The 11,596-nt window shown below is 40.7% G+C and overlaps 1 protein-coding gene across 1 annotated transcript in view; it reads left to right on the forward strand.

Annotated features, from left to right (window-relative positions):
- The first annotated feature begins 249 nt into the window (after window positions 1–249).
- LOC138011836 (E3 ubiquitin-protein ligase TRIM71-like) overlaps window positions 250–11,596 on the forward strand; it is a 12,458-nt gene continuing 1,111 nt past the window's right edge. The window contains exons 1-2 of the mRNA XM_068859058.1: window positions 250–928; window positions 7,726–11,596. The exon at window positions 7,726–11,596 is cut by the window's right edge and continues 1,111 nt beyond it. Of these exons, the coding sequence (XP_068715159.1) occupies window positions 8,073–10,373 (2,301 nt within the window). The 5' untranslated portion in view covers window positions 250–928; window positions 7,726–8,072 and the 3' untranslated portion in view covers window positions 10,374–11,596. The remainder of the gene's footprint in view (window positions 929–7,725) is intronic.

The following is an 11,596-nucleotide window of genomic DNA, read 5'->3' on the forward strand; positions in this document are numbered from 1 at the left end:
GGGAGTGACAGGCAAGACTTTTACCGACACGGAAAAATAACAATAAAAAAAATAAAACGGAAAATCTACCAATTTTCCGACTGGGATTGCCATACGACAACCCAATAAAAATCGGATCGAGAGAGATCACAGATTATAAAGCGCCCAGGCCCCACACGGTCAGTCAGAATAGTGTTGCTGCCTCGCTAAGGCTTCGCAGCAATAAGAATATCGAAATATTTGTTCCTTATCACATTCGCGCTTAAGGCTATCCTCAAGCATGCTTGCTTCAGACGTTAGTCAAGCAATCAGTACCAGGGGCTAGAGTTTTAAGCAAGCACGACGTGGTCACATTGCACTTCGGTTCGAGTCACGCGTTCGTTGAAATGGATGAACTCTTTCCCAGACTAGTTTCAATCGTTTCTGCTGATGAGGAAGGCGAACCTCTTTCGTCTAACCGTTCAACTTTTCCTGTAACAGTTGCCTGAGCAGGATTACAAGAAACGTTTTGAGCAAAACCTTCGACGAATTTCAGTGGCCGAGACGTAGAAGGTGGCGCAATTAATCGGCGGTGGATAAGTTAAGAATTGGTAGCTTGCTTTGCTTGTACAGAATGGGCGATGAACTGGAAGCGTCATAAGGCGAAGGGGTCCTGAACATATTCGAAGACAAATGATTCACAGGTACACCTTTAATCAAAACTTCGTTACGAAAGATCAAGCCGTCAAATTACGATCCTCTTCCTTAATGGTCAGCTTTCGTGAATTGTTTACCTACAGCACAGTTCAAGAGCACTGCAGAGCGCTCTTAAGCTGGGCTGCGGATCCTGTGAAGTTTTCGGCAACTCCGCCTCTTTTTTAAGCAAGCAAGCAACGCCATGCTTCGTCGGTCACACCTGTGACGACCTTGGAATGTGATAGCTAAACCAAATATTGCCCAAGCAAGCAAGGTTCACCCGATTCGCACAACCCCTATGGGTGATACCCGCTGAAAGTGCACCAAATTACGCTATAGTACGTACTATAGTACAGGAAATATGATAATAATGGCGGCCTATCGAGCGAAGAGAAAATCGGAGAGTAAAGAATGAATGACATTTGCATTCTAATATCCTAAAATGTTTCACGGAGCCCAGCTTGCAGCGTTTTTAGCTCTCAGTTTCAGGTCAGAATTCGCTAATATATCAGGGTATTTAGCCCCAAGCCGAGTTACGACGAACAAATTTGTGCGAGAAATCGATAATTAAATTTCGCCAAATTATCATTCTTTTCAGTTCTATTACTAAGAAATAGGAATAAAATTGAAATCAGAGTGTTTTCAGCGGTTCTCTGTTGTATTTCGGATCGTAAAAGCACAGTTATTGGATCGTTATAGCTGCGGGAGTCGCGTACTATAGTACGTTATTCACAGGGCAGTTTTTTGACGGGCAAATTTGTGGGAGAAATCGAAAATATAATTTGGTCAAATTGATATTCTTTTAAGTTCCGTTACTGAGAAATGAGCATAAAAATGAAATCAGAGCGCTTTTAGCGGTTTTCTGGCGTATTTCGGATCCTAAAAGCACATTTATTGGAGCGCTATGGCGGTAGTCGCGTACTATAGTACGTTATTCACCGGGCAGTTTTATGACGGGCAAATTTGTGGGAGAGATCGAAAATATAATTTGGTCAAATTGATATTCTTTTAAGTTCCCTTACTGAGAAATGTGCATAAAATTGAAATCAGAGCGTTTTTAGCGTTTTTCTGGCGTATTTCGGATCGTAAAAGCATATTTATTGGAGCGCTATGGCGGTAGTCGCGTACTATAGTACGTTATTCACCGGGCAGTTTTTTGACGGGCAAATTTGTGGGAGAAATCGAAAATATAATTTGGTCAAATTGGTATTCTTTTAAGTTCCCTTACTGAGAAATGAGCATAAAATTGAAATCAGAGCGTTTTTAGCGGTTTTCTGGCGTATTTCGGATCGTAAAAGCACATTTATTGGAGCGCTATGGCGGTAGTCGCGTACTATAGTACGTTATTCACCGGGCAGTTTTATGACGGGCAAATTTGTGGGAGAAATCGAAAATATAATTTGGTCAAATTGGCATTCTTTTAAGTTCCATTACTGAGAAATGAGCATAAAATTGAAATCAGAGCGTTTTTAGCGGTTTTCTGGCGTATTTCGGATCGTAAAAGCACATTTACTGGAGCGCTATGGCGGTAGTCACGTACTATAGTACGTTATTCACCGGGCAGTTTTATGACGGGCAAATTTGTGGGAGAAATCGAAAATATAATTTGGTCAAATTTGCATTCTTTTAAGTTCTCTCACTGAGGAATGAGCATAAAACTGAAATCAGAGCGTTTTTACTGGTTTTCTGGCGTATTTCGGATCGAGGCTCGAGATCGAGGTACAAGGAAGTTTTACGCTGGTAGGACAGAGATCCTTTGCAGACGACTTAAAAGAAAACGGGGTAGTGTACGTTGTAGAGTAGCCTGTCGCTACGATCATCTGAGATTCAACCTTTGTTTTAAGATCGATCTTTTCATATTTTTTTGACAAGTCCAGCAAAGACTCCTTGTCGGGTCATGGTGGAGGACTTGGAAAAATCCATTTTTTTTTTGACAAGTCTAATAGTTACCCCCTTGTCATGCATGGAAGATGCGATGAGGGAGTGGAGTCGGCATCAAAGATGCGGGAGACGAGTCCGCATCAAAGATGCGGAAAAGAGTGGCCCGTTTCCGCATCAAAGATGCGGGAGTCAAGTCCGCATCTTGGATGGCCCCTCCTCCGCCCTTCACCTAGGGGCGGGGGAGGGGCCTTTTTTTTTGCAAGTCTCCGTCGGTGAGGACCGAGGCGAACCCCCCGACCGGGACAGATAGATGCAGAATGAGCAGGCGCATATGCTGGTGCCATCGGTCTGCCTCCGTGCTGGCCAGGCCCGAGTGGTCTTTGGGCCATGACTCCCCCCGGTTTTGAGCTGGCACGACCTAACCCCCAGATGTAGTTGCAGAATCGCACGGCGCATCTGCCGGTGGTATCGGTCAGTTTCCAGCAAGCCCAGGGAAGGCCCTGCATAAGAGAGAAAAAGTGGTTTTTGCGCCATAACTCCTCCCAGTTTTGAGATGGGCCCCCTAAGCCCGTGAAGTTGTTGCAGAATCGGATGGCGCATCTGCTGGTGGTATTGGTTAGTCTCTAGCACGCCCAGGGAAGGGCCATAACTCCCCCCGGTTTTGACCGTTTCCCCCCATTTTCCGTCAGCGTTACCTCCTAGGCCAAGCGCAGGTGTGTGCCAAATTTCAGCTTCGTAGCTCTTATCCGACCCTCAAAATTGGTCACCACTGCTCTGGTCCACTTTTGAAGGGCCTCAAGCCCTCTTTAGGTGTACTGGATCTTCAAGGCCAGATCGCGTCCAAAACGTATCTCCGGTTCTATAGTAGATATCCCGTCGTGCCATACCTCGTTGGAATCGTCTTGATGAGATCTATCACGTGACAGAGTTTGGATATCCTGTGTCACCTTGGTTGCCCTGTGGACGGTTTTTTGTCGATAACATTCCTACGTTTTATTCCCTTGGGACCGCACTGCCCATGCGCCTAGGTCACGTAGCCCAACAACTTTTCGCCCTAGTTTCGACCCGGGCCGAATCGACCCACGGACGCCAGAGGCCCGACAAGACCCCCATTTCCACACCAAAGGGCCCCCCCCCCCCCCCCCGGACTCGACTCGGTGCCCATCGGACGCGCCCCCCCCCCCCCCCCCCCCCGAGACCTCTCTTGCGCTGCACTTGGATTGGCCCAATTCCAAATCCCGGGGAACTTGTTCCCAAAAAGCCTATTTTGGGTTTTTTTGGCCGTAACTCCGCCCGGTTTTGAGCTGGGCCCCCCTAACCCCCAGAAGTCGTTGCAGAATTGGATGGCGCATCCCGTGATACCATTGGTTACTCTCTAGCACGCCCATGGAAGGCCCTGCATAAGAGAGAAAAGCATGTTTTTTGAGGATATCTCCCACCAGTTTTGAGCTGGACCCTCCTAACCCCCAGAAGTTGTTGCAGAATTGGATGGCACATCCTGTGATACCATTGGTTACTCTCTAGCACCTCAGGGGAAGGCCCTGCATAAATGAGAAAAACAGGTTTTTCGAGGATATCTCCCCCCGGTTTTGACTATGGGCCCCCTAACCCCAAAAAGGTGTTGCAGAACTTGATTTCGCATCTGGTGATGCCATTGGTTAGTCTCTAGCATGCCCAGGGAAGGCCCTGCATAAGTGAGAAAGACATGTTTTTTGGCCATAACTCCCCCTGGTTTTGAGTATGGTCCCCCTAACCCCCAAAAGGTGTTGCAGAATCAGATTGCGGTTCCCGTGATACCACTGGTTACTCTGTAGCACCTCAGGGGAAGGCTCCACCCTCTGAGAAGAAAACGGAGCGCATATTAGAATTCTAAGACCGACAGCTGTTGTGGGTAGGCCTGAAAAGGTATTAAGTATACTTGTGGGTGGTAATTTTTAACCAATCTCTACAAACACTGACTACAATTATGTGAAATATACAAGTGCTGGTGGACAAACAAAAGAAGTTAATCAGAGGTCTGCTGTTTGACTGTGCAAATTTATTATTTATTTACTCAATACAATTACACACATGATTAAAATAAAATGAATAAAATACAGAGATGAACAGTGATATCTGAGTAATTAGGTCAGTATGTACAGAATACAGAGATTCCTTATTAAAAGTACAGTGCCTAAATGGAAACATATATGTATATATATATGCAAAAAACCAAAAAAAAAATACTATTAGCCAAGAATAACAATAATTATCATCTAAATAGGGGGCATCTAAAGTCAAATCATATCAACTCCAAATAATCAAAGAACTATAAAAATCTCTCCTTATTTGAATTGAAGTTATTAATATAAACTCATTTACTTTCCTACAAAAGAATGATAAGTGCTGACCTGTCCTAGTAGCTAGCAAAAATAGGGCTCGCAGTGGTAGAATTGTACTGAAACTACCATGAGAGTTTTTTTTTTTTTTTTTTTTTTGTGAGTTGCAGTGATGCATCACGTGCACAAACAGGTTTATGGATAAATAATGATCAATAAAGTTATCTACTATCATGTAACTGTAGGATACATTCAAGAATAATATATGTATATAATTATATGCATAAACAACTATGAAGTTACATTGTCCTATCATAGTGATTTATTTGGGTAATTTGCCCTCAAATTACAGAATACACCGATGCAACCTCATGCAATTAACTTACATAAAGAAAATAATTATTACTTTTGCATGGTTTTCTGAAATTCCAAAATTTGTAAAATTATTTGTAAAGTTGTTATTAAGACACTTCCATATCGGAAAGAAAGCTTCTTTTTTTACCCTTACAACTTTGTACAACATTTTGCAGCTATTCATTAAGTGGCAAGGTGTGACATCATTAATTTGCCCAATATTCTGTATTAGCATATACTAAAACTGCCACGTCCACTTTGGCTTGTTAATTAGTATATAACACGAAACTGAATAGTGATCTCCACTTGCGCTGATTGCCTAACTTGGAGGTGATAAGGCAAGTGTTTTACATTTGTAAATGAAAGCATAAAATAATGGTAAAGAAATTTAAATTAACCCAAATACTTAAGGGTATATTTTGTATGACATAATGATAGTTTTCTTATTGCATGATACACATCTCAGTTTATAATAATGTCAGCAGTTCTCATATATAAATTATCGTTACAAAATATTAAACTTCAACACCATCAAAGCAAGCACTTTGATAGGTTTCCTGGTCATGCCTGCATTGATTTCTTGAAAAGCTACACCACGTAAATTTAAGAACATCTTAAGAACATTTTCAGCCTCACAACGCAAAAATTTATAAGAACGTTCAGCCTCAGCTCTAAAATTAGACGTTCTTTCTTTAATTTTGTACTCATAACTTTTCTGGTTGGTTTAATGCATCACACAATGATTCTCATGCTCCTGTTTGTTTTCTTGTACTCCAATAATTGGAGTTGAATACATTTGCCCAATATTCTGTATTAGTATATATTAACACAGTGGATAGCATTGAAGGCATGCTCTGATTGGTTACTCAAACAAAGAATAGGTTTTGCTATTCATCTCTGAGTAACTGGCCCAGGATTTGCCCCCAAAAAGATTGTTATTGTTGCAGGAATAAATAATAATAAATTATTAGTTAAAATCATCTTTTCGTGTTATATTATCACACTGTTTTAGTATAAAGTAATTTAACAACTATTCACCTGTAGAGTTGGTGGCTAGTGGTTGATATTTAGCAGCAAGGTAATATCCACCACTAGCCACCTCTGATTCGGCTTGTTAATTAGTATATATACCACAAAAGTGAATAGTGTTCTCCACAAGCGCTGATTGCCTGACTCGGAGGTGACTAGCCAAGTCCTATTTAACCCTGAGTAGCTGAGGTGAAAACAAATGGATTCTGGCACGCAAGATTTAAAATTTCCAACCACATAATTTACAAAAACAATGGAGTTTTTTGATACACTTTTTATTCAGCTGGTGTGGTTATCACTACAACAATTATTCACCTCAGTGTCAGTGAATAATTATTGTTAATTATTTAACAATTATTCGCCTCAGGCTCAGTGATTATTGGTATAAATACACAGGCGATTATTTCAAAAAAGAGAAAAAAAAAACATTTCAATGTGAAATCATCTTCACTTACAGTGGCAAAACGACTACTGGCAGCGATTTTGTCCGTCGAGGTGATTATCGGCTGATAATCCGAGATAGCGAGCCAATGAGAGCGTTCGATTTTGTATAATCACCTGTGTATTTATACTAAGGTATAATAATTATTGACCTCAATATTACTGCAAGAATGACGTACATGTAGATGGTGCCATCAGTCAATCAATCTGGATCAGAAGGAACAATGCATACCGATATTATTGTGAACCATATAAAGCCTTGATAAAGGTTATGAGTACCACTTTTGACACGAAAATATGTTAACTTTACTATGCGTCGACATGACGCAAGATTCTCAAAATAGCATTTGCCCTGAAGTTGATCGGTTTCACAAAAATGACACCCGTTGCTTGGACAAAACGAACCCTCGTTCCAGATCGAACGTTGGCATAACTTCAACTCCTTGCAGCCTCTGCATCATCAGAATGTTCACTTGTAACTACGTGAGCATCTCTACGACCCTCGTGTTCATTTTCATCGAATTCATCGATCGTTGCTTGGCTGCAGCGAATCTCTCTTGCTTGAAGAAGTGTTCTCATCATGATGATACCTCACTTGAACCTCTTTTTTAATTAAATCGTTTTACGGTCTATTACGCCTGCAACAAAATTAACTTCGTACTATAATAATTTACAAGGCAGTAGACAGAGTTGAGTTAAAAGGCCGAGATCGACTGTCTCAGCACGAAAGAAAATATTAGAGCAAAACTAAACACTTACCGTCCATTAGCTCAGCTTTAGAAATAAGAAAACAAAAATTCCCCTTGCACCATTCGACGATGGATTACGGAGGAATTGCATGCAGTTGATATATTAAAAGCGAATAATGAGGAAATCGTGCTATCAAGCCGAAATAGTACGTACTGTGTACATACTGTAGTGCGCACTATACAATACTAAGCACTATAAGCAGCGTACTATAGTACGTACTACAACGGGTGATGCCCGGTAATTTGTGTATCATTTTGACGGGTGATGCCCGACACTCTCCGCGCGAATCGGGTGCAAGGTTCTATGGCGCGAATGTGACAGCGGGGTTAGTTTATACCAGTTCTCTGGTTTGCAGATTGAAAGAAGCTCCATGATCTCAGTCTACAATACCTCACAAATGAACTTCACCTATTTGCCCTCCCTTAATCGTTTTAATTGTGTTATATTCAAAGCTCGCTGGGCTGCATATAAGCCAAATTCCGAGAAATTACTGAGAATCAGAGAAACAATCAACAGACTTTTAAAACACGTCGCAATGATTGGCTACTGGTCACCTGATTCCAAGAAAAGCTAAACATAGAATCACAACACTTGGAATGTCATAGTCAAAAGCACTCAGTTCGTGAAAGAGTAAAGATTAGCAACATGGATATCCCAAAGTTGCTCTTCAATCTTCGCGAAGAAGCCTCGTGTCCGGTGTGTCAACAAATCCTTAGAGACCCAAGATACCTTCCATGTTTGCACAGTTTCTGTCTGAACTGTTTGATCAACTGGCATCGAGCAAGTGGTGGTCAAGTTGATCTGAGATGTCCGAAATGCCAAGTCCGTTGTAGAGTTCCCGCAAGCGGTGATTTGAAAGATCTTCCCACAAGCTTTTTTCTCAGCGGCTTCGTCGATGCCCTAGCTATTAAAGAATCTGACAAGACTCAAGTAACATGCGGAAACTGCGACAAGAAAAGCTCTAAAACCTCTTATTGCTTCGAGTGTTGCAAGTTTTATTGTGATGAGTGTTTGATTGGGCACAACATCATGCGAGGCTACAAAGAACACCGCGTGCTGTACGTGAAAGATTTTCAAGAAAAAGACTATGAGGTAGTAGTGAAACGACCCGTGTTTTGCTCAAGGAAGGGGCATGAGAAAGAACAGGTGAGGTTCTTTTGCAAAATTTGTCCCGAAAACTCAATTTGTCAAACTTGTGTCACCTTGGATCACGCCGGACATAAAGTGACATTAATCCAAGAGGAAGTTGAAGCTCAAAAGATCGAGTTAGCAGGTCTAACGGAAACGCCAAAAAAAACCTTGAAAGCAAAAATGAAACTTGTCACTCAAATTGACGAGGACTACGCTCAGCTTGTTCAACGAGGCGAAGACATGCTAAGAGACGTCGATATTTTTGTTGATAATTTAATTAGAAGACTTCAAGAGGACAGGCAAAATATCAAGGCAGCAGTGGAAAACGAAACCAAGAAATCGCTGGAGAATCTAACGACCAAAAAAACAGCGATTCAGCAGGAAATGAAGCAGATCGAATCAGCGCTTAAAAAAGCTGAGAAACTTTTAACACAAAGCACAGACGCCGAAGTGGTTCAGCTAAAGAAACCATTGAAAACCATTCTAGAACGGGTAGGTCAAGTAGAGCCAGTCGAGAGCGACCCTAAAAGCCTGTTTGAATTAGTTTTCGTGGAAAATAGCAAGATCCTCGAGACAATCAACAGCCGAGGCATTGGCCTTTTGAAATTTCGCAGCGCAACTGATGCAAAGGAATCTGTTGCCGAAGGCAAAGGACTTTTTGAAGGGACTGTTGGGCGTGAAGCTCAATTCAATTTAACGACAAGAAACGCGGCGACAAGACAATGTCATAACAAGAATGACACTGTAACGCTAGACTTGAGAGACGAGCGAGGGCAGGAAAGCAAAACCATATTTTTTGTTAAAGATAACAAAGACGGGACCTACAAAATCAGCTATTCTCCTACATTTAAAGGTAAATATAATTTTTCAGTTAAGGTAAACGGGCAACATATTTGCGGTAGCCCTTTCTGTGTTGTAATTCAATCTTTCAATGTCAAACCCGTCTTATCTTTTGGAAAACATGGCTCGAATGATGGAATGTTTGATTGTCCTTGGGGGTTAGCAGTAAATTCTAGGGATGAAATTGCAGTCACTTCCGAGCACAAGGTGCAGATATTTGACTGCAAGGGCAATTTTCTGAGATCCTTTGGTCGTCAGGGTAGCGACAAGGGACAGTTTCAATGCCCTACAGGAATAGTTTTTGGTAAAGATAGGAATATTTATGTTGCAGACACCGACAACCATCGAATACAAATTTTTAATGAGGAGGGGAGGTACATAAGTATGTTTGGTGGGGAAGGAAGCCTTGATAGCCAGCTCAAGAATCCTTGTGGTTTATCATTGGATTCCAACGGCAACATTATTGTTGCTGATTCCCGTAACAAATTCATTAAGATCTTTTCCCCTGATGGAAAGTTTCTAACAAAGATAGGTGGACCCAGTTCTATTAGTTCTCCTCTTCATTGTGTTCAGTCGTTTCTAACAAAGATTGGAGGACCCAGTTCTCTTAGTTCTCCTCTTCATTGTGTTCAATCTGGTGATTATCTCATTGTGTCAGACGGTGGTGATAACAGTGTGAAAGTATTCACCCGGGAGGGGGACTATCAGTATCAGTTTGGCACAAGAGGGACGGGGAATGGAGAGTTCGGTTATTCCGGTTGTTTGTCAGTGACTAAATCAGGACATGTACTTGTCTGTGATTCAGTTAATAATAGAGTTCAAGTCTTTGAACTGAATGGTAAGTTTGTTGGTAAGTTTGGAAAAGAGGGCAGCAACATAGGAGAGTTTCAGTATCCATTATCAGTAGCACTCCTCAGTAATGGCCAAATTGTTGTGTCTGACGTTTGGAATTTTCGCATTCAAATATTTGATTAACGCTGAGCAGACACTTGCTAAAAGCCAAGTAACACCAATCTATTATGTAAAGGAAGCTTAATTTCAGCTTTCATGGACCCTTTTTACTATCTGATTTGCTTGTAATTTGTTGAACTGTAAATCTGTATTTTTGAAGCGTTTCACGTATAATGAATATTGTGCCGCTTTGTACCGGAGATTGATTCCTTTTAAAGGGAACAGAGGTATAACTATTTTTGTTGTTGTTTGTTTGTTTTTGTTTTTTGTTTCCATTGAAATTCATCTTCTAAGAAATCTACTTGTAAGAAAAGATGAATTTTGGCAGCATGAATAGTCCACTTTCAATATATTAAAATTCAGTCCTAAACAAAAAGCATTATATCGTGGCCCCGGGGAATAAACTCATACAAATCCTCCTATTTATTCCCCAGAGCCTTGAGATGATGTCTTTTGTTTAGGACTGAATTTTAATATATCGAAATTGGCCTGTTAGATTGCCCGTTGAGTTCCGGGGTAGTTATCATGAAGTGAGCCATGACTGATTAAAGTGTTCGATTTTAAGCGAGTAGTTTTCTTCAAGCTTTGATTTGATTAAGGAAATAATGCAGTTCACCTTTAAGAACGCTTTTAGCATTTATATTCAACATTTTCGTAATAACTGCTTACGAGACAGCAACTAATTGTAAATATAACGTTGTAGCTCTCAGCGTTTAAAAAAAAACTGTTTCGTATATATATATTGTAGTGTACATAAGCAAGTATGTACCCTTTTTACTTAATAATATGTTTGATATCAAAAGAAATGTACTGTGGAATCATTCCGCAGAAGCAGTATGGTAGCTTTAGTAAGTATAGAGTGATTTTACTTGACCCGTGAAACAGAGAATAATAGTTATTGTGTAACACTACCTCCTAATTAGACCTATTGTTTTTCTGTTACTCAGACGATTTACACGAAAACCAACTTTTTGTTTAAATTTCTGACGTTTAGACTAATGAACGAAAAAAAGTATTACAATAACTATTGTATAATTTATCTCTTTAGTTGTGTCATTATTGTGTGTCAGTTTTTTTCATCCTCGATCTTGTATACACCATGTGATAGGGGCTTTTAGCCACAAATAGCGTGTAATATTCCACTATATATTTCACGGGTCAAGTAAAATCACTCTCTTACCTTTATAATGATATTCAATTGCTGTGAACCTTGTGATCGAAAGGTAGGAGAAATGGAAATAAAGGTC

This window comes from Montipora foliosa, chromosome 7, assembly GCF_036669935.1.
Source record: "Montipora foliosa isolate CH-2021 chromosome 7, ASM3666993v2, whole genome shotgun sequence".
Classification (NCBI taxonomy): Eukaryota; Metazoa; Cnidaria; class Anthozoa; order Scleractinia; family Acroporidae; genus Montipora; species Montipora foliosa.